This window comes from Artemia franciscana, chromosome 11 (assembly GCF_032884065.1).
Source record: "Artemia franciscana chromosome 11, ASM3288406v1, whole genome shotgun sequence".
In the NCBI taxonomy this organism is placed as follows: domain Eukaryota; kingdom Metazoa; phylum Arthropoda; class Branchiopoda; order Anostraca; family Artemiidae; genus Artemia; species Artemia franciscana.
Genome location: NC_088873.1, coordinates 33,165,423 through 33,191,862, shown reverse-complemented (window position 1 = coordinate 33,191,862; position 26,440 = coordinate 33,165,423). Strand labels below are relative to the sequence as shown.

Here is a 26,440-nt window from a genome sequence, read left to right as displayed (position 1 = left end):
TTTTATTTAGTCATAATTAAGAAGCTGCTTTAGATAATATTAGATGTTAAGATAAGACCGAAAAATAACACAAACAAATTATTGTTTATAACGGCCATTATTCAACAAATTCTAACAAATTCTAACTAGAGAGCGAGGTACTGAAGAGGGGAAGAAACTCCCTCAAATACGTAATAAGAAGGGTTTACCCCCTCCTCAATAGCTCGCTCTTCACGCTAAAGCTCGAATTTTGTTCCAATTACTTAAGAATGCCACCTGAATCTTAAAAGCTGTTTAATTAGAATAAATAACTCTTTTGAAATCACTTAAAATACTTTAGCGTAAAGAGCGAGATATTGAAGAGGGGGCGAACCCCCTCATATAAGATTAATTTTTGTTGGTATTAAATTTTAATGTTGCTCTTACTTTCAGTTGAAAAAACTTGTTTTTTAAATTTAATTTCTGATTGTTTTTTAAATAATGCTGGGAAATCCAGCGCTCCCTTCATGGAAATTCTATTCCTCCATGGAAAGATCCTCCCAAGTAAACCTCTCCCTCCAACTCCCAGAAGAAAAAAAAACCCTGAAAATGTCTCTTAACTTCCCAATAACCAATGCTATATGCAAACAATGGGCAAAGTTCATAACTTGCAGCTCTTCCCCCGGGGATTGTGGGGGATTAAATCGTTCTTAACGACATAGTTATTCGGTTTTTTGTCTATAGTATATTAGGATTCGTCTGTGAACCCCCTCATATACGTAAAAATTTTTATTCGTTTTAAGTTTCAATGTTGCTCCTTACTTTCAGTTGAAAAAAATATTTTTTTTTAAATTTATTTTCAGATTTTTTTAGATAATGCTGGAAATACAGCACCCCTACATGGAAATTCTCTTCCCCTATAAACAATTTCTCCATGGAAAGATCCTCCCATGTAACCCTCTCCCCCCCGCCAGAAAAAATCCCCCTTGAAAATGTCTGTATGCTTCCCTGCTACTAGTACTATATGTAAACAATGGGCAAAGTTCATAACTTGCAGCCCTTCCCCTGGGGACTGTGGAGGATTAAGTTGTCTTCAAGGACATAGTTATTAAATTTTTCGACTATGTTGAACAAAATGGCTATCTCAAAATTTTGATCCGGCGACTTTGGGAAAAATGAGCGTGGGAGGGCGCCTAGTTGCCCTCAAATTTTTTGGTCACTTTAAAGGGCACTAGAACTTTTGATTTGTTTTTGAATGAGCCTTCTAGCAACATTCTAATACCACTAGGTCGAAACGATCACCCCTGAAAAAAAAAACAAATAAACGCGCACCGTTGATCCTTTTTCTGGCAAAAAATACAAAATCCCACATTTTTGCAATAGGAGCTTGAAATCTCTGCAGTAGGGCTCTCTGATATGCTGAATCTGATGGTGTGTGATTTTCATTAAGATTCTATTGCTCTTAGGGGGTGTTTTCCCCTTTTTTCGAAAATAAGACAAATTTTCTCAGGCTCGTAACTTTTGATGGGTAGGACTAGACTTGATATAGACTTGATAGACTTAATTGGGGACAAAAAGCCAGACTTTGGCACAAGGAGGGGTTAAAGAGGAGGCAGCTCCTCCGTATACAAATATATGTGATTGTATTCAAACCTACGGATGCTCATCGAAGTAAACAATATTTAATTTCATTGTGAAAATAAAGAGACAAATTCCGTTTTCCGTTTTGCTGATTTTTAAAACTGGTTTTAGAGACTGAACGATATACCCACCTGACATTAAGCATTATCTTTATGCAAAGCAGCTTTTAAAATATATTAAATCTGTCTTTTTATTTCCTTTTGAAGAGGTAAAAATACCATGCAAAGATTGTTGTATTCAGTCTGAAATTGAGCCTGGATTCTATTGTGCCACCTTTCGGTTGTTTGAAATAGCAAACTTAATTAGCAATCAGTTTAGGCTAACTTAGACTAAAATTTTTATAAATGATTCATTAAGAATTTGTTGCTATTTTAAAACGGCATCCTTACTCAACGAAAGGGATGACCCAATTTTATAGATAAAAAAAAACTTCATAAGAAACACTCGTCATTGCTTAATTAAAGCCTGTTTCCCTAGCTTTTTGAGCCCAGCCCATTTCACGGTCCTCTGTGGCCTATTTTGTGCGCGTTGATACTAATATCAAGTGATTTGAGGTCGCGTCTCTATTTAAGGATAAAATAAACAAGACGTTTTTTAACTGAAAGTAAGGAGCGACATTAAAACTTAATACGAACAGAAATTACTCCGTATATGAAAGGAGCTGTTCCCTTCTCAACGCCCCGCTCATTACGCTAAAGTTTGATTCATTCTCTCAACTTTACTTTTTAAAACCGTAAAGAACTTTAACGTAAAGATTGGGGTGTTGAGGAGGGAACGGCTCCTTTCATATACAGAATAATTTTTGTTCGTTTTAAGTTTTAATGTCGCTCCTTACTTTCAGTTAAAAAATACTTCCGCACATCAATAATTAAAATGAAATTTGCATATTAATTTTTTTTTGGCTAAATGGCTTTCACATAGTTTTGATCGAACGATTTTGAGAAAAAAAAAACGGGGAGTAGGCCTAGTTATCCTACAATTTTTTGGTGACTTAAAAAGGCCACTAGAACTTTTAATTTTACGAACGCTTTTATTAAGCGTTCGATTAAGTCATCCTAAAAGACATAGTTTTTAGGTTTTTGACTATACTGAATAAAATGGCTATTTCAGAATTTTGATCCTGTGACTTTGGGAAAAAATGAGCGTGGGAGGGGGCCAGGTGCCCTCCAATTTTTTTGGTCACTTAAAAAGGGAACTAGAAATTTTAATTTTTCGTTAGAATGAGCCCTCTTGCAACATTGTAGGACCACTGGGTCGATATGATCACCCCTGGTGAAAAAACAAAAAACAAAAAACAAACCAATAAACACGCATCCGTGATCTGTCTTTTGGCAAGAAATACAAATGTCTTGTGTCAAATTCTCTCAGGCTCATAAATTTTGATGGGTAAGACTAAACTTGATGAAACTTATATATTTAAAATCAACATTAAAATGAAATTCTTTTGATGTAACTACTGGTATCAAAATTCGTTTTTAAGAGTTTCGGTTACTATTGAGCTGGGTCGCTCCTTACTACAGTTCGTTACCACGAACTGTTTGACAAGTCTATATATTTGACGCTTTCGTTCCAGATAATTTTGAAGTTTAGAGGTTTATTCAAGTCACTGATGTATAGAGAAAGACATACTTATATTTAACTATATGCTGTGGGGCTTAGAGTAGATATGTATTTAAGTCGTTCGAATGATAATCAAGGCTTTGGGAAGGGCAAAAACAAATTTGAAAACCGTTAATACATATGGGTTATGTGAAAAATATTGGAAAGCACGTGGAAATCTCTGTGTATTCAGGTCTGGCCTAGGATTCGTAGACCTGGGTAAATAGGATAAATGCCGCAAAGAAGATAATACTTTTTGTCCGCTTTTAAATATTTTGAATTTGAAAAAAAATCATAAAATAGTGCCAAAAGTGTTTTCTTCGCAAGTAAAAATCAATTAAAACTTAAAAACAGCAAAAATTGCCCCGCATTATAAAGAAACTACACCCATTTAAAATAAAATACTAAAAAAAGACCTGTATTGGATTTGAATTGTAGATGTAATTTATATATCCTGCATCGTACCAATTCCTTTAAGTTTTAAATGTGGAGCGAAGTATGCTCGAGGATGCTTAGAAGGCAGTAGCAGTCCCATCTAATGCCTTTTACTCTTTGCTCATTGTAAGTTTTAAACGCTTTTTAATTGTGGTAAAAAAACTTTTAGTTTTTTTTAAATAGGTTATGTAAGCACTATCTCTGGTAACAGAAATACTTGAGATCGCCTGGAGAGAAAAATGCGAAGTGAATCAAGATTTCATCAAACAGTTCGTGGTAACGAACTGTAGTAAGGAGCGATCCGGCTCAATAGGAACCAAAACTCTAAAAAATTGAATTTTGATATCAATAGCTATATCAAAAGAATCGCATTTTAATGCTGATTTTAAATATATAAGTTTCATCAAGTTTAGTCTTAGCCATCAAAAGTTAAGCCTGAGAAAATTTCCCTTATTTGGAAAAATAGGGGAAAACACCCCCTAAAAGTCGTAGGATCTTAACAAAAATGACACCATCAGATTCAGCGTATCAGAGAACTCTACTGTAGAAGTTTCAAGCTCCTATCTACAAAAATGTGGAATTTTGCATTTTTTGCCAGAAGACAAATCACGGGTGCGTGTTTATTTGTTTGTTTGTTTTTTGTTTTTTGTTTTTTTTTTTTCCCCAGGGGTCATCGTATCGACCAAGTGGTCCTAGAATGTCGCAAGAGGGCTCATTCTAACGGAAATGAAAAGTTCTAGTGCCCTTTTTAAGTGACCAAAAAAATTGGAGGGCATCTAGGCCCCCTCCCACGCTCATTTGTTTCCCAAAGTCAACGGATCAAAATTTTGAGATAGCCATTTTGTTTAGCATAGTCAAAAATCATAATAACTATGTTTTTGGGGATGACTTACTCCCCCACAGTCCCTGGGGGAGGGGTTGCAAGTTACAAACTTCAACCAGTGTTTACATATAATAATGGTTATTGGGAAGTGTACAGACGTTTTCAGGGGGATTTTTTTTGGTTTTGGGGGTAGGGTTGAGGGAGGGGGCTATGTGGGAGGATCTTTCCTTGGAGAAATATGCCATGGGGGAAAAAATTCAATGAAAAGGGCGCAGGACGAATGTGGTCACGTTAGAAAAAAACGTCAAATTAAGAGCTTAACATACAATGCTGGGTGTTCAGAGCCTCTCTATTATGGAGTATAATTTGAAAATAACACAACTATACGAGCGATAAAACATATATACCACAACCATAACTCAACTAACGAAAGAACTGCTAAGAGATAACACAACTATAAAGCGAAAACAGGTGAAAACTAACGGGAAAATAAACGAACTAAGAGGTGGAAGGGGCCCTGAGAAAAAATATAATCCTTTTTCAATTTTGAGCCTAACTTCCGCAAAGGAGTAATAATGTCAGAAGCCCCGAAATACCGAATTATTTTCTTTTCAAACAGTTCGTGGTAAGGAACTGTAGTAAGGGGCGACCCGGCTCAATAGTAAACGAAATTCTAAAAAACGGAATTTTGATGCTAAAAGATACATCAAAAGAATCGAATTTTTATGCTGATTCTAAATATATAAGTTTCAATTTATTTAGTCTTTGTCATCAAAAGTTACGAGCTTGAGAAAATTTGTCCTATTTTGGAAAAAAAGGGGGAAACATCCCCTAAAAGTCATAGAATCTTAACGAAAATCACATTATCGCATTCGGTATATCAGAGAACTCTATAGCAAAAATTTCAAGCTCCTATCTAAAAAATGTGGAATTTTGTATTTCTTGCCAGAAGACAAATCACGGGTGCGTGTTTATTTGTTTTTTATTTTTTTTTTCCAGGGGTCATCTTATCGACCAAGTGGTCCTAGAATGTCGCGAGAGGGCTCATTCTAACGGAAATGAAAAGTTCTAGTGTCCTTTTTAAGTGACCAAAAAAATTGGAGGGCAAATAGGCCCCCTCCCATGCTCATTTTTTTCAAAAGTCAACATATTAAAATTTTAAGATAGCCATTTTGTTCAGCATAGTCAAAAACCATAATTACTATGTCTTTGGGAATGACTTAATCCCCCACAATCCCTGAGGGAGGGGCTGCAAGTTACAAACTTTGACCTATGTTTACATATAGTAATGGTTATTGGGAAGTGTACAGACGTTTTCATGGGGATTTTTTGGTTTGGGGGGTGGGGTTGATGGGAGAGGGTTTTGTGGGAGGATCTTTCCTTTGAGGAATATGTCATGGGGGAAGAAAAATTCAATGAAAAGGGCGCAGGATTTTCTAGCATTACTATAAAAAAACAATGAAAAAATAAACATGAAAACGTTTTTTCAAATGAAAGTAAGGAATAGCATTGAAATTTAAAACGAACAGAGATTATTACGCATATGAGGGGTTCTAAAAATACTTTAGCATAAAGAGCGAGGTATTTAGGAGGAGATAAATACCTCGCTCTTTATGCTAAGATATTTTTAGTGATTTCAACTATTTATTCTACGGCCTTTTTGATTCAGGGGTCATTCTTAAAGAATTGGGACAAAACTTACGATTTAGTGTAAAGAGCAAGGTATTAACGAGGGTACAAACCCCCTCGTACACATAATAAAAATATAAGAATATAAAAGTTTGTTACGTAAGTTAATTCTTAAGTTACGTATATTTTTTACTAATAAAAACGTTCGTTGAATATTAAAAGTTCTAGTAGCCTTTTTAAGTAACCGAAAAATTGGAGGGCAGCTAGGCCTCCTTCCCCACCCCTTATTTCTCAAAATCGTTTGATCAAAACTAAGAGAAAGCCATTTAGCCAAAAAAAAAAAAATTAATATACTAATTTCATTTCAATAATTTATGTGCGGAGAGCCAAAATCAAACATGCATTAATTCAAAAACGTTCAGAAATTAAATAAAAAAAAAACTAGTTTTTTTAACTGAAAGTAAGGAGCGACATTAAAACTTAAAACGAACAGAAATTACTCCGTATATGAAATGGGTTGTCCCCTCCGCAGTCCCACGCTCTTTACGCTAAAGTTTTTAATTGTTTTAAAAAGTAGAATTGTGGCAAAGAGTCAAACTTTAGCGTAAAGAGCGAGGGACTGCGGAGGGGACAACCCATTTCATATACGGAGTAATTTTTGTTCGTTTTAAGTTTTAATGTCGCTCCTTACTTTCAGTTAAAAAAACTAGTTTTTTTTTATTTAATTTTGAAATAATGCGCATATGATTTTTAACCAGTTGTAGTTCAGTTTTAGTTTTTCCGTACGTTTTATTTGTCAATTCTGGGTTAAAATTTTAATTTTAGTATCCTAACTATGGGTGAGTATTTCGACTAGATTTATTTTAATTCAGCTTATTTTATCTACTGTCAATCGAACTCTGCTTGGCATTACGGTGCCTGGGGTTCATTCCAAGGTGCCGCTCATTCAGGCTGGGTGACCTGCTTGCTACTTGTCGTTGTAAAAACGATCCAAAAAGTGAAATTTCATCAATTGTTGGCGAAAAGGTAGGCTGAAGAGCATGCACCTCGTCGCAAGTACAAGCAAGCGCAAGCGCAATTTCCTGTGCTAATTACGTTGATTAATTGTTATTTCTGAACTTCGGATTAATTCCTTTCCAGAATCCCATAGAAAACATGGATATCTATTTAGACGTTATCTCTTCATAATCTGATTCTTAGCAGCTTAACAGCTTCAGGGTAAATCTGGAATGACTGGAAAATAAGTTTCTAAAGACCCTAGTGCCACCGCCCCCCCCCCCGCCAAACCACCCGTTTCATTCTTTTCTGAAGACTTAAATCATCCACCAATAATCTGAATCACATTTCTTACCAAAAGGTAATCCATCTTTTAACATGTAATGCATTTGTTTAGTATAAATGGAGAAATTAAAAAAATAAACATAAAGAAAGAGAGTTCATTAAGTAATCTTTATAAAACTGTAATTAATCACAACATCTATAGCTAGAGCAATAATAATAGTAATAAAATGGGATAACACTATATACGTCACGGAAAAAATTATCATCTGGAAACAAAAAAGCCTCCTCTCACCCTCAAAATGATGAGCCCTCCGCCCATTGTGTCAAAATCTTGAGAACGAGCGAAATTCCCAGAACTGTTCCCTTCTTTCTTCTTAATAATAATAGAATGCAAGAGAAGGGGCAAAAAAGATGTTCTAACATTATACGATTCCCCTGCTCTATAGCCACATTTGTTGTTACCTAGGGGAAGAGAGCACCCTTTCTCCCTAGATTCTGCGAAATAGATTTCTTTTAGACCTTCTCAGTTCATTGATGGCTAAAAATACCTTTACTACGCTTATTTACTCCTTCTCCCCCAAATGACAAGCCCTTGAACCCCACTAACTGAAAGTACTGGAGACGAGCCTCATCCCGTATTTACTCGATTAAACATTGTAAATTTTAAAAAGCTGACTTACCACTTGTTGAAAATTTCCGTACTGACAAGGAACTAAGAATAGACAATGAAATGCAGTGTTATTTTTCACAGGTAACCATTAGTGAAAGCCTAGTATCAACAATGTTACCATGGTTCTTCGACCCAACGAAATAAAATCTTAATGGAGAGCTGTATTTACTAACTCTTTAGTAAAATATTGAGGTTAAGAAAATCAATGCAGACCAGGATTAAGAAGAGATGTCATCGAAAAATGATTGCCTGACATTTATATGTTATTTGTGAGCACGGTTCTCATATTGATAAAATATTACATTTTTAGCTTAGAATATGTTTGGCTTATTTTGACAATTTTTAAAATCTGAAAATTGTGAGCTCCCCATCCAATGTGATAATTATTCAAAGAAAGTGTTGAAAAAATTGACTTTCAAAGAGATTTTTTCAACCAGTAGGCTAAAGAAAAGAAAATTGAGTGCGCTGTAAGCTCAAATCGATTAATAACTAATGTAATATAACCACTCTCACAAGAATCCTTTGTCAGCCAGACGCTAATGGTCAAGCCTCTTTTTACTGAAATTACATTACATTTTTAATTTCTTAGACCACACTTCTTTTCCATTTACGAAAAAAAATAATTGAAGAAAAAACGGGTTTAATTTCTTATAAAGCAGTGACAACAAAATAAAATAAAAAACTACACTTTAGCTAACCAAAAATAACCGGAGTATTTTTATTTTTTGGTTAGCTAAAGTGTAGTTTTTTATTTTATTGTGTTGTCACTGCTTTATAAGAAATTAAACCCGTTTTTTCTTCAATTATTTTTTTTCGTACATTACATTTTTGGTGTTTATTTCTTTTTCTTTACGAAGTAGAGAACAAGGTTCAAACTCAAAATGAAGAGAACTGCGAGCTCTTCATACTCTCCCAAGAACTCCCAGATTTTTTTTATTTCCTTTCTTGAACCCTCTTCACACCTCACAGGGGACGGCCTGCTTATTGTTTGGCCCTCGATATTTGACAAAAAAAAAGAAAATCGTTGGGAATCCGTCATCCATAATTCGCAAAATCTGTCCTAGAAATCTCAGCCTTTCTCTCATTATGCCCCTAGAAACCAGGATAGAACCACGATTTCTATAGAGCTTACTGTTTGAAATACGATTAGTCATACGGGTGCAAAATCCATTAATATTTTCTTAATATTAACAAAAAAAAATTCCCATAAAGAAGTTTTAAAGAAAAATAAGGGCCAAATGAAACTTAAGGTCAGACGAAATAGAAACCTACAATAACTCAAACTAAAAACGACCAGAAATTACTATTAAAGAATAAATGAAAACAAAAACAAACAGAAATTAAATAAACAATTATACCAAAAAAAAAATACAAGAGGTACTAATGTAAATGAATAGACAAATCTTAAAACGAGTAAAGCTTAAGTTGAACATGCAAATCAAGCTTAAAACGACCGGAAATTAAATAAGCAATCGTAGCAAATAAACCTACAATAGGTACTAATATAAATGAATTAATAAATCTTAAAGCGAGCAAAACTTAAATTGAATATGAATGAATGAATGACTGTATTTAAAGCCATTTTTCAGGCCGTATACATACATATATAACAACAAACAAACTAAATTATGTAACAATCGACTTTCGAATAACAAGACCCTTCCGGACAAAATTTGCCACTGCTACTATATTTATTTTCGACGTCGACTTCGAAGTTCCAAGAAGGGGCTCACGACCATCCACCCCAAGAAAGCTCCCTCTTAACTCATTTAGCACCTGACACCTGAAAAGAAAATGGTCTAGCCCATCAAGATCACCGCAAATTGGACAAGTATACCGTATTTCCGGGTGACACCTATTTTTCCAAATACTGTGAAGAGGGAGACAGTTTGCTCGCACCTGCATCCAAGACCTCAGGGATTCTTTTGGAATCCCTAATTTAAAATATAACTCTTCACCATAATTTTTTTTCACCTTATAGTAAGAACTTAAGCTTTCCGACTGGCTAAGGTCATTCCACTATTTCTGAATTTCTTGGTCTTCCAGCCTTGTTTGGATCTCTGAGAGAAAGGCTTTTTGATCTGAGATTGGGCCCTCTCCTCCATTCCATGCATACGATGGACTTGTGCTGTCCAATAGTTTTTTGACATGGAAGGGCCATGACGATTTTTGTCCCAGGGTAAGTAATTCATCATACGCTGCTCTGATGAGTCTTGAGGAGGGACATTGCAGTATTTTCAGCCAAAACTTAATTAATTGGATCTGTCTATGTTTTCTCATGGAGAAAAGTCCCAAATCTCCCTTGATGAAAAGTGTGTGAGTTGTGGCGTGCAGACCGAGCATTCGTTTATAATATTGTAGCTGTAGAGTTTCTAATGAATTTGTCACTTCTAGGCCCCATACTTCCCCTCCATAGTGGAGGATTGGCCTTATTTTTGAGTTGAACACGTTTTTTTGCATCTTTAAGTCACCTATTCCCGTCAAATTACTGTTCCTGAAAAGCGTTGCCATTGCTGCTTTTCCTCGATTTGCCATCTTCGAAATATGATTGCTCCATCTTCCGTTCGATGTTAGATGGAATCCTAAATATATTGCCTGAGACACAACCTTCACAGCTTCACCATTCAAATTAAAACTTTCTTCATCTTTATTTCCTGTTGATTGTCTACGGCAAAAAATCATCACCTCTGTCTTTTTTTGTTAATTTCCAGTTTCTTTTCCTCTAAATATTCAGCTGTTAAATCTAACAGAGTTTGTAGCTCCGAATTGGATCTGGCGAACAAGGCAATATCATCGGCAAATAATAGTAATGATAATACTTTATTTCCAAGGTGTACAACTGGCACCCACCTTTTTTCAAGGTATTCGGCAAGATCATTTATAAAAATAGCAAAAAGTTTCGGTGATAGGGTACTACCCTGTTTTACTCCTTTTACATTAAAAAAAACTCTAGATATACCGCTTCCTGATATCTTTACCACATTTCTGGTCAAACAATACATCGAGAGAAGAACCCTTAAAAAGGGTGACGGAATTCCTGTTCCTAAAAGCGGTCTAAACAGAATTATACGGTCAACATTGTCAAATGCTCTACTTAAATCAAGAAAAGCCACGTACAACTTTCCGTTTCCCTTGCAATACTTACTAATCAATGCATTTAGAGCAAACATTCGATCGGATGGTGAGTATCCTTTACGAAAACCGGCTTGCTCTTCTCTCAGAATTTGCCTCTCATCCAGCCATAGTTCCAGCCTTTTGTTTAAGATTTTATCCAAAATTTTTCCAAGACAGTTTCCTAAGCTGATTGGTCGGTAATTCTCGCACAAACTTGCATCACCTTTCTTAAATAGTGGGATAACTACAGATATCTTCCAAGGATCAGGCCACTTTTTTTCTTTCATAACCAAGTTATACAACCCCAGAAGCAGAGGTAATAAACCTACTTGTAGTACGTTCCAAGCCTTTGCTGGAATTCCATCTGGTCCTGACGCAGACCCACCTCTAGTTTGTTTTATGGCATCTTCTACTTCTTCCCGCTGGATTTGGCGGCAAAGGTGATAATCTTCTTCCAGTAGGGGGTATTCAGTGTGGTCACAAGAGGGGGTTCCGACTTCTTCTGCCAGTTTTTCGAAATCGGGTGGGGGCTGTTGTGTGCCAGATGCTGTACCTGCTTCTAGTTTCTCAAAGAAGGGGGGCCACTCGTCTTCCTGCGGAATACATTTGGGAGCAGTCATTTTTTTTTATGAAACTCTTTTCCAGAATTCCCGGAAATCATTTGTCTTATAGAAATGCGCAAGTTCATTTTGTTCCCGCCATCGAAACTCTAGTTTCTTCATTTTTATCATTAGTTTATATTCTTTTCTTTTACTTCTATACTGTCGGAGCAATTCCAGTTTCTCAGTTTCCTTTTTGGATTTTTTAACATATTCTAGCATGTGATTTAATTCTTCTTTTTTCCGTTCACATTCATTGTCGAAGAACGTGGTTTTTTGTTTCCCTTTTTTTTTCATTTTTTCAAGTAAAGGACTCCGTATCAGCTCGGCAAATTTTGAAGAAATTTCATTTACATTTCCCGTATTTTCCTCAATCTCACATGCTAGGGCATTCAAGTGTTGAACCATCGGCTCCGAGCGAAAACAATCTTTTATTCGGGTTACATCTTTCTCCACCCACTCACATTGTATTCTTGATTTTACCAAGCCAGTGCTACTCGTTCCTGTCCCAAATGTCTGATACTTTAGTTTTTTTTCTTTTCCGCTGATTTTTACTAATATTTGTCGAATGAAAACAAAATATTAATGGAAAATGGTCAGAACCAGCAAAATGCACTACCTCAAGGTTTAGGGATTTAGGTGCGAGCCTACTGTCCACCAAAACATAATCAATGACACCAAAATTCGTTCCGGAAATGCAAGTAAACTCACCGCGTCCCGCATCATTTCCAAACCTTCCATTTTCAGTGACTAGACCAAATTCTCTGCAAATGCCCAACAACCTCCTTCCCCATTGGTTAACTTTTCTTTTTACATCTTGGCTCCTCCTTGGAATTTTGTAGCTCTCTGGAATCCTCAGTGACGTCAAAACCTTTCCTGAAAGAGAAACAAGAGGAATTTCTGGTTCTTCTGACGTATAAGCATTAAAATCACCCATCAAAACAAAAAACTCTTCACTATATTTTCTCTGTAAATATTCCAACTCATTTTCAATCAAAGTCCACGTATCTTCTTTCATATAACTACTATTCTGTGGAGCAACATATATGCAACCCAGGACAATCTTTGATCCATCATGACGCTTAAGGTTTAACCAAATAATGTTCTCAGATTTACTTTTTATTCTATGACAAACTTCGAAACTCTGCTTTTTCACAAAAACCGCGACTCCGCCGTAAAAACGTACATTACGGGAAATTTGCCGGTCAGCACGGAAAAATGTGTAATCTTTAACCGACAGATCCTCCGAAGGCGGGGTCCATGTCTCAATTAAACATGTTACATCACACTTCAGAAAAGACTCATTTAGACACTGTTGTTTTTTACTCATTAGGCCTTGGACGTTCCATGTCATAAACTGAATTTGTTGTACACGGCCTACTTCCTATTCCTCAAAATTGAAAGGGCTCCTTCGTCTATTTCTGAGTGAGCGGCGTGGGGGTTCTCAACCAAGGCCTCGATTTGGTGGATCACGAGTTACGTTCCGACGATCCTGCCTGTGACGATCTTCGGGGCTGATTATCTCTTCTAAACCTCGTTTACTCGTGGCTCCGCTCACTCCAGTTTTTTTACCGTCTGCCTGGCTAATAGCCTGGTCGTGTGTGAGACTACCGCTACGAATATCCGAGTTTACCTCGGACATTTGATCACCACCTTCGCTTTCCATTTCCGCGTTAGATCCAGTGTACTCTTGCACTTGAGATCGCGCTAGTTCTTTTGCTTTATTTCTTCCATTATTTCTAATTTTTCCTGATTCATGTTCAAACGTGAACAATTCACCGTCTACAAATAAACGAGGGCCCCTGAATTTCACCTCACGGTCCTCTTTGATTGCTTTCTGCAAAAGTGGTTTCAGAGCGTTGCGAGCAATTCTCTCGGCCCGTGTATAATCCGGAGCTAGGGAGATACCGCAACTCTGGAAGCGAACTGAGTTTCGCAAAATCTCGCAAATATTTGGTTGTGAACTTCACTAAAACTGGACGGATCCTTGTTTCTAAGTGTTCAAGCGGAATGCGTCATTTATGTCCCATCTCCTGATCTCAGTCTGTGGCAAACAGCCGGAAATGACCTCACTGATTTCCTCCGCAAGTGATCCCCTAGGTGGGTTTAGGGGTTTAAAATTATAAAAAATCAAGTTCGACTGTTTTGCTTCTTTTTCTAACCACTCTCCGCGCCTCTGCAATTCGTCTATCTTTTCTTTTATTTTCTGGATGTCCTCCGTGGTTTTCGATTGCGACGCCTCATTTTTTTTTTATTTGGGAGGATATGATTTGCAGTTCTTCCGCTATCGACGCGAGCTTAGAAAGGCCCCCAAGTTGTTTTTCTATATTTTTCAGACGCTCTAAAATATCCAGATTTGTTTCCTGTTGAACAGAAATTTTCGTTATTTAAAATTAATTAAAATTTACTTATCTCAAATAGGGACAGGCCCACACAAGCAGTGGCAATCACTTTGTGGTCAGTGGCCCGACGGGACCTGCCTGGCTTATTTCCCACCGTACTCCGACATCCAACAAATCATCCAACAATCCAAGCCTTCCTTATTGCGTATCTATTTCACTTATTGCGAAACTTCAATAATCACTGATCGTCACTGTATTTCAAACGTAATTTATTCCAAACTTTAATCCTGCTTCAAAATTTTATCGATGCTCACAGGTCAAATGCCAAACGACAACAACGAAAACGAAGAAAAATCACTGAAAACCAGCTATATTACAAACAATTTCATGTGTACTTGTTACAGCACTGAAAATAAATATAATCATTAAATTGCTAAATTTTGAAATGGTGAGCTTTCAACAACTTATATGTTGCTTATATTGAACTGAATACATCAAATATTCAGTTTAATTTTATAGTTCTTTCAAAACTGTTCAAGACAAATATAGTTTCACTACAAACAAGAGTTTTGATACTGTTCTTTCTATAACCGTAAAAGTTTAAAGCCTACTGCGTCATTGGTGATTCCCTGAAAACAAATCATTCACAGAAATTTTTCTTTTCCAGCTATTACAGCATTGAAAATTAAAATAGAAATTACAGTGAAATAAAATATTTTACTGATTGTCTGTCAACAATTAATATCATTATATATCAAATATTTAATTTTATTTTATTTTCACTTTCCAAGACAGTTCAAGACACGTATATTTTTCAGTAAAGCGGCATTGACCCAGAAGGTTTTTGACTTTTACAGTGAGAGAAAGAGGCAAAATCCAAACTTTCTTTGTAGTGGTTCTTGTTTGTTTCAAGCTTGATTTGCATGTTCAATTTCAGTTTCACTTGTTTTAAGATTCATTGATTCAATTATATTAATACCTATTGTTTGTTTGTTTGCTATAATTCTTTGTACAATTTCTGTTCGTTTTGATTTTCATATTGAATTTAAACTTCACTCGTTTTAAGATTTATTTATTGACTAGCTGTTGGGGTGGCGCTTCGCGCCACCCCAACACCTAGTTGGTGGGGCGCTTCGCGCCCCCCCCCCCCAAGCCCCCCCGCGCGCGTAAGTCATTACGCGCCATATTAGTTACGCGCCATTGTAGTTGTGTCCCTGTGTCCCACCTGTGAATATAGATAGATTTATATATGTGTTTCAAACTACGTAAAAATTGCGAATATACAACATTCTTGGCTTTCCCACTACTGGGAGCTTTCCGTTTCCAATTGCCAGCAATTGATCTGAAAATGTTTGACCAGAGTCATCGTTTTGCAATCGGACACGCATATTTGTAGTTAATTTTAATATTTTTACGTGTGCCCATAAATTAGAATTTTTCAGGCAAGCATTTATTTCGTCTGCAGGAGTTAAACTACATAAAAATTGTGAATATACAACATTCTTGACTTTCCCATTGTCTGTGCATATACAAAGCCATATGTACTAATAATGACGTCATATGCAAACGCTCTTTTTACAAACAAACAAACATGCATACACACAACTCGTTTTTATATAGATAGATAGATAGATAGATACAATACAAATTAACTGCGTAAAACTTGCGAATATACAACATTCTTCGCTGTCCAATTGTTGCTGCATATAAATAGATTGTCAGGTTTACCGACCCTCGAACATGCAACGTACAATTGTCCATGGGAAAAACAATCAGTATTAAGATCTATACCACATTTTTCTAATGATTGACCTTGAGCTTTGTTAATGGTGATTGCAAATGCTAATCGAATTGGGAATTGCAATCTTTTAAATTGAAAAGGCAGATCCGTTGGAATCATGGGAATGCGAGGAATAAGAACAGCCTCACCCTCAAAAGGCCCTGTCAAGATTGTGGCCTCTATTAGGTTTTCCATTGTTTTTTTTTACGGCAAGTCGCGTGCCATTGCAAAGCTTTGGTGGGTTGATGTTTCTTAAAAGTATTATTGGTACGCCTATTTTTAGTTGTAGCACGTGTGGTGGAAACCCTGAAAGATCTACGGAATTTAAAAATTCACATGGATAATTAACCGCTTCATTTGGTTCCAAAACTGTGTCGACTGACTTGTAAAGGACTGCCTGGTCTCGAATCTTGGTCAAAACAATATTGTTGATTTCGTGGACGTCTATATTTTTGGGTGCGAGAATCGCTCTTTCACTTAGCCATTTATTATTTTTATAATTTTTTAGAATATTCGGAAATACTTTTTCAATCAATTCATTTTTGGACGTCTCTAAATTACAGAAATCAGCAGGTAGTTGTATACGTCCTGAAATTGAGTCTACTGGGAGCTTTCCATTTCCAATTGCCAGCAATTGATCTGAAAATTTTTGACCAGAGTCATCGTTTTGCAATCGGACACGCATATTTGTAGTTAATTTTAATATTTTTACGTGTGCCCATAAATTAGAATTTTTCAGGCAAGCATTCATTTCGTCTGCAGGAGTTGATCTAGGTATTATAGGTAATGTTTGCCTGATATCTCCCGCAAGCAATATTAATGTGCTGCCAAAGGGTTTCGACTTCCCTCTCAAATCTTTAAAGCATTGATCCAGAGCCTCGAGCAATTTTTTGTGTGCCTTTGTGCACTCATCCCAAATAATAAGTTTGCATTGCTGCAATACTTTACCCATCCCAGATGATTTGGAAATATTCCACGTGGGAGTTTCTGTAGAATGCAAATTCAGAGGCAATTTCAAAGCGGAATGAGCAGTTCTTCCACCAGGCAGCAACTTTGCGGCTATTCCGGACGACGTAATTGCCAACGCTATATCATTTTTTGATCGAATTGATGCCAGAATCAGTTTTATCACAAAAGTTTTACCAGTACCTCCTGGCACATCCAAAAAGAAAATTTCTCCAACGTTGTTATCGACACAATGCATTATCGTATCATAAATGTCTTTTTGTTCCGACGTTAACTTGGAAATGTTATTTTGTACATACGACAATAGATCACTCGTACTGTAACTTTGTTCACGATCCAATTCTACACATGTCGAAACAGCAGCGATACGGTTAGGTGAAGGCATTCCCAAATCCTGAAGAGGTTTGCTTGCCATACGTACGCACAAATCTTCTATAATAACTAAAGTGTAGTTATAAATTTCTGATGTAAAATCAAAAGTCATATCTGACGTCTCTAACTGTTTTCGATGGAGTATATCTTCGGACATTTTTGACTTATATTTTTCCCATAACTCTGTAGGAGCTGATGGAGAGCAAGTTGTTAAAATGATGCCAAACAATGCACAAATTTGACTTGGGGTTGACGTTTCGCACGCGTCATTGATGCAGTTATCCCAGTGTTGGTCATTCTCCAATAAATTCAGAGTTTGGCATGCACTACGGTAAGTGTCATGTATAGTACCGTTTACAGTTCTCAAATACTGAAAGGATGTCGGACCGGGTACATTCACCAAAAGCAGGCGTAGAAAGAAGCATTCATGTTGATTGGGGTGAACGGTGTAGAGTCTTCCTATCGTGGTATATATGAAGATGGTAGGTTGGCCGTCGACTGACTGGCTTCACTATGAAATACATATCGCCGAACCTTTGTTTTTTTAACTAAAATCTGGTAGGCATTGATGACCTTATCCAAGTCAAAATCCCAAACCCAATCATCATCGCTATCATTTTCAGTTTTGATATGTTTTGACTCTCGCTGTCCAGGTGGATCTTCATCTAACTGCACGGTTTTGCGTTCTTTAGCCTCAAGCCTGTTTCCTTGCTGTTCTTTTGATTCCTCGGCACGCTTTCTTTTCTGACTTTCTCTATCAGCAGCAAGTTTTTTGGCATAGACTCTTTGAGCATCTTCATCGGCTTTTGCCATTGTAAGTTCATCAGTCATTTTAAACTTAAACATTAATAGATTTCTACGTGAACATATATGTCTTAAATATCTTTAATGACGTCACCGTCATAGCGAAAATGACGACAACTAACTTCATGACGTCAGTCGACACAGAAACATGACGTCACCTGACAGACAGACACACAGACAGACAACTTATTTTTATATATATAGATTTATATTAGTACCCGTTGTATGTTTTTTTGCTATGATTGCTTGATTCATTTCTGTTTGTTTTGGGTTTCATTTATTCTTTAATAGTGATTTCTGGTCGTTTTGAGTTTGAGTTATAGTAGGTTTCTATTTCTTCTGGTCTTAAGTTTAATATGGCATTTACTTTTCTTTAAAAAACCTCTTTTTAGAAAAGTTTTTCTTTAAATTAAATGCTTGTTTGTTTTGATTGCCAAAGTTTCAAGTTTTTCAAAATTCCCTACTTCAAAATAATTTATTATTCCAAGACAAACTACCAGTCTTGGCAAGAAATGATAAAATTAAACTGAATATTTGATATATAATGATTTTTCATTATATGATTTGATAAAATATAATGAATTTCAGAGAAATCCCCTAAACTTTGGGGATAGTGAAAGTCACAGAGCCAAGTGGGCCTATTGGTAAATTCTGGCCTGGTTTCATTGTAATTATAATTTTATTTTCAATGTTTAATAAGTACAAAACAAGGTATTTGTAATATAATTGGTTTTTATAAAGTGTAAAATACGCAGTAGGCCTTCTGCTTTTACCATTAGGGGGACGAGCAGTAGCCAAACTATGGTTTGTAGTGGAAACTCTAAGTGTCTTGAACAGTTTTAGGAAGATCTGACAAAATTAAACCGAGTTCCCATGATTTTTTATTAAAATACCCTTGGTAACTTTTTCTTGGTGGCGGGCGGAGGGGTCGGGTCATGGAGTGTAAATTTGCATGATTTTGGAATAAAAATATTGTTAATTAGCTTTTTTGGGGGAAAGGGCCGGACGTGCCACGGAGTGAGAGCCAGGGGTTAGCTCCCATGATTTTTGAATACAATATTGCTAATAAGTTTTTTGGTGTAGGGGGGTTTGGGCCAAGGAGGGAGGACTGGGGTCAGCTCCCCTGATTTCTGGAATAATATATCGTTAATGAGTTTTTTTGAAGGGGGTCGAACTTTGGAGGGAGTGCCCGGGGTCAGCTCCCAAAATTTTGGAAATAAAATGTTGTTAACATTTTTCAGGGGGAGAGCGGACCATGAAGGAAGGGCCAGGGGTCAGCTTCCTTGATTTTTAGAATAAAATATAGTTAATAATCCTTTTTCGGGGGGTCAGGCCATGGGGATAGAGTCAGGGGCCAGCTCCAGTGATTTTGGAATAAAATATCGTTAATAAGTTTTTTTTCTTTGGGGAGGATTCGAGCCATGTAGGAAGGGACAGGTCTCAGCTCCCATGATTTATCATTGATAAGTCTATTCGGGGGGTGGGGAGGGGATGGAGCCGTGGAGGACCAGGGGTCGGATCCTATAAATTTTGGAATAAAATATCGTTTACAATTTGTTTTTTTTTGGGGGGGGGGTATAGTAATGAAGGGCTAGGGCCGAGTTCCCTTAATTTTTGGAACAATTTTTTAGGGGAGGTTTGGGCCATGCAGGGAGGGCCAGGGGTCAGATCCCTTAGGTTTTGGAATGAAATATCGTTACTAAGTTATTTTTTAGTGGGGATGAGGATTATCTGATCTTTGAATCTAATTTCTTGTTTTTTCTTGTCTAATTTCTTGAATCTAGTTTCTGGAGTTTCTTATTATCTAATCTTTGGACTTATTTTAACAAAATGACCATCTCAAACGTTCAATCAGATTTTATTGGGGTAAAGAGGGCAGAGGGTCTAGCTACCTCCGACCCCTTTTGACACGTAGAAAGGGAACTATAACTTACCATTTCCAAAAGAAAGAACCCCCTCCTAAGTTGATATGACCATTCCTTCCATAAGAACCTTACACGCCCCCGGAGCATAATTTAAAACACATGCCCCAGGGTTATGGGCGGTTGTGTAAACCCCAGTGATCCTTTATATGATAGTTGGTCCATTTTGAATATCTCAAAAATTAGATCGGACATACTTGGGGAAACAGGGTTGGGAAAGGAGTCTAGTTGTCATAGGACCATTTTTGACTCTCAAAAAAAGAATTAGCACTCTCAGTTTCTGGTCATTTGAGTCCCCTCCGAAGCTTAACTCTTCCATAAAAACCTTATATATCCCCAAGGCATAAGTTACAACGTTTCCCCCGGGCTCTTATTGTGGTTTTGATGATCCCAAAGTTTCTGTTGTTTGATTGTTGGGGTATTTCAAACAAAATAGCTATCTAAAAAATTCTAGTTGAATGAATTTAGGGAATAGAGGGTGTGTATGAGAGTGGGGGCATAGATGCCCTCAGATCATTTTTGAATCTTAAAAACGTAACTAAAACTTTCAATTTCCAATCAAACAAGCAGCCTCTGAAGTTTATTTGACCACCCTTTACATAAAACCTCATATCCCCCGGGGTATAACTTACAACACTTGTCTCCGGACTCTGGGGTGCTGTGTCGATCCCGGATTTGTTATTAATTGGTCTTTAAACCATTTTGAATAAAATGGCTATCTCAAAATTTTGATCGGGTGCATTTCGGAAAAAAGGGCCTTTGGGGGCTAGTTGCCCTCCAATCACTTTTAATTCTTAAAAAGGGCACTACAAATTCCGGTTTACAATTGAATGATATCCCCCCAAAGTTTATACTACCATCCCTTCCATAAGTATTACATATGCCCCAGGGGCATAAGTATTACATATGCCCCAGGGGCATAGTTTACAACACTTGTTCCGGGTTCTGGGGGGCTGGGCTATCCCTGGAGTTTTTGTTATATGATCTTTCTATTTTGAACAAAATGGCTATATATAATTGGAAGCACCATGAAAGAAAAGGTTGGTGCGGGGGCTATATGCCATTGGGTCCCGCTTGAATCTTAAAAAGGGAACAAGAACTATGACTTTCTAATCATTTGAGCCCTCTCCGAAGCTTGTACGACCTCCTTTTCCAAAAAAACCTATATACCCTCTGAGCATAAGTTAGAACCCTTTCCTAGGGCTTTGGGGGTGGGGGGAGGGTATGTTTACATGAAGTTTTAGTTTTCTGGTTGTTGGATAATTTCAAAGAAAATGGCTATCTCAAATGGATCGAGTGCATTTAAGGAAACTTTGAAATTTCCTTTTTTTGAAATGATCTTTTTAGAAACATTGTTATCTCTTTCCGTCTTTTAACTCCCTCCTCCTCTACAATTTGGACAAAATAGTCGGCAATCTCTCAATGTAGCCAAATTTCCGGCTCTCTTTATATTAAGTTTGGCCAGTGTAGTTATATTTTTCTTTGTAATTTCATTTATAAGAATAAAAAAAAATCATACCCTCCTTCTTGCAATGTCAGAATTGCAAAACCTCTGAAGTTTATACAAACATCCTTTTTATAAAAACATTATTTGCCCCTGGGGTTTAACTCAAAACACTTGCCTTGGGCTCTAGGGGGCTGTGTCGACCCCGGAGTTTTTGTTATGTGATGTTTGAATAATTTGTAATAAAATAACTATCTCAAATCTTTGTCGTTTGGGTTTAGTAAAAAGGACGTGGGGGGAGGGTCTAGTTGCCCTCTCATCTCTTTTGAATCTTAAAAAGTGAGCAAGAACTTTCGATTTCCGATCAAATGCGCCCCCTCTGAAGTTCTTACGAGCACCCCTGCCAAGAGAACCACATATACCCCCAGGACATAGCTTACAACGTCTTCCCTTGTGCCCCAGGGAGTTGTATCCACCCCAGAGTTTTCGTTATCTTATCCTTGAACAATTTAAAAAAAATATCGGATGCATTTGGGTAAAAAAGGACTAGGGAGGACTAGTTGCCCTCTTATCACTTTTAACTCTTAAAGAGGGCACTATAACTTCTGATTTTCAATCAAAAAGGGGGGCTCCCTTTCGAAGATTATACGACCATCCCTTTCATATGAGGTGCCTCTGGAAAAACATAATGAAACATTGGAGCCTTATGGTCTTAGGTTTGTGGGGGTGAGGCTAGTTGCCATCTGACCACTTTTGACTCTTAAAAAGGGAACTGGAACTTTCAATTTCTAATCATTCGAGTTCCTTCCGAAGCTTATACCACCACTTCTTCAACAAAAAAGCTTTATACGCTCCCGAGGCATAGATTACAACCCTTCCCCCGGCTCTGATGGGGTTATCTTGACACTGAAGTTGTTATCATCTGATTGTTTGGACTAATTCAAACAAAATGGTCATCTCAAAATTTTAATCGGATGTATTTGCAGAAAAGAGGATGTGGGAGTAGGATAAATGCTCTCCGATCACTTTTGATGAACCTTAAAAAGGTAACTAGAACTTTCAATTTCCAGTCAATGGAACCACCTCTTACATAATTGCCCCCAGGCTCCGGGGGTTATGTCGATCTGGGAGTTTTTGTTAATTGATCTTTAAACTATGGCTTTCTCAAAATTTTGATTGGATACATTTGGAGAAAAATGCATCCATTTGCCCTCTGATCACTTTTGATTCTTAAAAATGGCACTAGAAATTCCGATTTAATGTCGAATGAGCCTCCTTTTAAGTTTATACGACCTTCCCTATCATAAGAACCTTGTATGTCCCCAAGGCACAATTTAAAACACTTGTTCCGGGCTAGGGGGAATTGTGTTATCGCTGGAGCTTTTGTTATATGTTTTGGTCTATTTTGAACAAAATTGCTATAAAAGAAATTCGATTGAGCTCATTTGGGCCCCATTGGGCTAGTTGCCATCGGATGAATTTTGACTCTTAAAAAGGGAATTAGAACTTTTAGTTTATAATCATTTGAGCCCACCTCTTCCATAAAAACCTTATATGACCCTGAGGCATAAGCTATAACCCTTCCCAAGTTTATACGACCACCCCTTGCATAAAACTTTACATGTCCCCATGGTATAACTTAAAACACTTGTTCTCGGGCTCTGGGGGGTTGTGTGAATCCCAGAGTTTTTTTTTATCTGATATTTGAAGTATTTTTGACAAAATGATTATCTCGAAATTTTTACCGTATAGTTTTTTGGGGAAAAGGGCGTGAGGGGTTAGTTGCCCTACGATCTCTTTTGACTCTTAAAGATCGAACTAGAACTTTCAATGTCAAATCAAATTAGCCCCCTCTGGAGTTTATACGATCACACCTCACACAAGAACCTTACATACCCCCCAGTCATAACTGAAAACACTTACCTTCAGGCTGTGGGAGGTTGTGTCAATCCTGGAGTATTTATTACCTGATGTTTGAACTATTTTTAACAAAATGGCTTTCTCAAAATTTTTACTGGATGCATTTGGCGTAAAAAGGATGTAGGAGGATGGGGCTAGTTTCTCTCTAATCACTTATGACTCTTAAAAAGGGCACTAAAGCTTCCAATTTCGATCGAATGAGCCCCCTCCGAAGTTTATACGACCGCCCCTTCAGTATGAAGTGCCTCTGGGAAAAAATAAATAATAAAACATTGGAGCCTTATGGTCTTTACTATAGGCAACGCTATAGCGTTGCCCCCGACTATTTTGTTTTTTCGCTGAGGAGCTTCAGATGGAACGGGTTCTGGTGTCCTTTTTCAGAAGAGTCGAAAGTGATCGGAGTGTAACTAGCCCCCCACGCCCTTGTTTCCCCAAAAGCATCAGACGAAAATTTTGAGAAAGCCATAATTTTAAAAATATTTCGAAGATCAAATAACAAAAACTCTGGGGTCAACAAAACCCCCCAGGCTCATGGAGCAGGTGTTGTAAGTTATGCCCGGGGCACATATGGTTCTTATGCAAGGGGTGCTCGTGTAAAGTTCTGGGGGGTACAAGAGTCGAAAGAGGTCGGAGGGCAACTAGCCTCCTACCCCTTCCACGCCCTTTTTCCCAAAAGCCATCCAATAAAAATTTTGTGATTGCCATTTTGCTAAAAATAGTTCAAATTATCAGATGACCAAAACTCCGGAGTCGACACAACTGCCTAGCCCGGGGACATATAAGGTTCTTATGTAAGGGTTTGTCATATAAACTTCAGAGTTGGCTTATTGGACTGGAAATTGAAAGTTCTAGTTCCCTTTTTAAGAGTCAAAAGTAACTGGAAAACCACTATCGCCCCCTGTCCTCTTTACCTCAAATCCATCTGATCTAATTTTTAACTTCATCATTTTGTTGAAATAAGCCAAATTTCAGATAATAAGAATCCAGGGTCAGGCCAACCCCCTAGAGTCTGGGGGCAAGTGTTGAATGTTATGTCCTGGGGGTATATAATGTTTTATGCGAGGGTTTTTAAAATAGTTCGAAGATCATTTGAACCCAACCTCCAACCCCACTCAAAGAACTTATTAACAATATTTTATTCCAAGACTTAAGGGAGCCAGCCTCTGGCTCTACCTGCAGGGCAAGGCAAAAAAAAACCGCCCCACTTGCCATAAAACTTATTAATGATATTTTACTCCAAAACTTATTTTAACTGATCCCTGATCCTCCATGGTCCGATCCCCCTCCCTCCGAAAAAAACTTATCAATGATATATTGTGGAGCTGACCCCTGGCACTCCCTGTACGGACTGAACCCCCTACCCCCCAGAAAAAATTATGAAGGATATTTTATTTCGAAGATCACGGAAGCTGACCCCTGACTAGTGTTATAACTGGTAGTCTAAAATTGGTCTCGGTAAAACTGGGTGTTTTACGTATTTTACCGTGATTTTACGGATCCCCCTAAAAGTGATATTTTACCTATTTTACTTAATTTACTTATTTTAAGTAAATGGCAATTTTACCGGTATCTTACATATTTTACGACGCCTTGCAATTTTCAGAGCACGATAGAGCGAAGAGTCTTTCAGAAAAAAGATTGAATACGATTTGTTTTGTGTATAGCTTTGTATTCTGGTTTAAAAGGCGGTCTGTCTGACTTAGGTCTCTTGTTATCAGAACGATAAAGTGTATTTTAGTGCAGGTAATTATAATTTGAAAATGGAGAAATATTAGCTTAAATAAAATTACATTAGTTCTGTGGGCCATTAAAGACAGAAAGGGCTAGAAACAAGAATGACATATAACAAACACGAAAAAAAAATAAATAAAATCAAATACCTGAGAAAAATGAAAGTAATGTCAGACAGCGGACTGAAAGAAGCGAAAATGATAGACACAGATACTTCGTCAGGGACTTCCGCCAGGCCGTCTTCAGTGCTCAAAAAAAAGAAGGAAAACTGATCTTTTGAATTAAATCTAACTAAGCAGAAGAAAGGCTGAATCGAACAAACCAAAAAACCAAGCAAGAATAAATGAAAGACTATTCACCAATTAGATTGGGCAAGAATTCTATGCTTAGTGGTTGACTTGGGTCTACTGACCTAATTTTCAGTAAAAATAGGTACAGGTGATCTTAGTTTAAACTAGAGAAAAGTTTCATTTGAATCCTTTAATTTTAAGTTATTGTAAGTTGCATTTATAGGAATAGCTCTAGTATCTAGAGCTTTTTATGTTTTTTTTTTAATTTCAATTTCCACAAATTTATGGATTTTTTTTTAAATTTCAATTGCCACCTAACAGAATGTGGGAAGCTATTTGCTTCAAATACTAAAGTTGCATCATCAAAAAGAACTACATGATCTGGATTTTCAAAATTGTGCAGGGCCAAAGCAGGATCAATGTCCTCCATTTCATTTAAATTGTCACATTTCAGAGAAATCTTGTATTCATCCCGTCCTTTGCCCGCAAGCCGGTGTTTGCTCTCCCCCCAGAAAATATCCCCCCACGGGATATCCTCCCCCCAACACGGAAAATTCCTCCCATTTTATCCTTGGATAATTCCAGGGTTTTCATTAGAAAGGACATTGAAATTTCTACTCTCCTTTTTAAGTCAGGGAAAATCGTATTGCCCTACCTATAGTAAATTTAAAGACCCATAAGGGTTCAATGTGTTAATATTTTTTCATTTTTCCCCAGAGGCACTTCATGTAGAAGGGGTGGTCGAATAAGCTTTGGAGGGGGCTCAGTCAATTGGAAATTGGAAGTTCCTTTAGCAGTTGTTTTGAAAGAATCTTCAGATAAATACAGAAATAGCTCTAAGGGAGAGACGATGGGAGGGTGGAGGTAGAAATTTATATTTAATCCTGGGGGCCGTATACAGGACTTTCATTTAGGTGGGTGCGGGGGGAGGGCTTTGGGATAGGCAAGGTCACCTGGATCAGAATCCAAGTCTGAAGGAGAGGAGCTAGATTTGCAAGCAAACCCTATTGAAGATAGTCTTAATGACTGATAAAGGCAACTGAACGCTCCACTCTTATGACCCAGTGCTTAGCTAATCAAAGTTATCAAAGTGTTACAAACCTCTATTTAATTGTTTTTG

General features: G+C 37.2%; 2 protein-coding genes across 9 annotated transcripts in view; one reads left to right on the top strand and one right to left on the bottom strand.

The window, feature by feature from the left end:
• The window catches only part of LOC136033112 (phospholipid-transporting ATPase ABCA3-like), a 177,832-nt gene that overhangs the window by 7,813 nt on the left and 143,579 nt on the right, over positions 1-26,440 (top strand). The window contains exon 1 of one of the 3 annotated variants that reach the window (XM_065713739.1): positions 6,831-6,924. The exons of 1 other annotated variant lie outside the window; for it this stretch is intronic. The gene's annotated coding sequence lies outside the window, so the exon portion shown is untranslated. Of the gene's footprint in view, positions 1-6,830; positions 6,925-26,440 lie in introns of those variants that run through there. One more of the 3 variants, XM_065713740.1, reaches the window with a different exon arrangement.
• Positions 1-26,440, bottom strand: part of LOC136033115 (uncharacterized) — a 104,931-nt gene that overhangs the window by 4,118 nt on the left and 74,373 nt on the right. Inside the window, exons 3-4 of one of the 6 annotated variants that reach the window (XR_010618854.1) lie at positions 25,180-25,278; positions 12,461-12,625 (exon numbers count right to left, since the gene is read on the bottom strand). The exons of 1 other annotated variant lie outside the window; for it this stretch is intronic. Coding sequence is in view for 2 of the 5 variants with exons in the window: in XM_065713744.1 (XP_065569816.1) it covers positions 12,461-13,103 (643 nt within the window). In the remaining 3 variants the exon portion in view is untranslated. Of the gene's footprint in view, positions 1-8,046; positions 8,599-12,460; positions 14,641-25,179; positions 25,279-26,440 lie in introns of those variants that run through there. 4 more of the 6 variants (XR_010618855.1, XR_010618857.1, XM_065713744.1 and 1 more) reach the window with 4 other exon arrangements.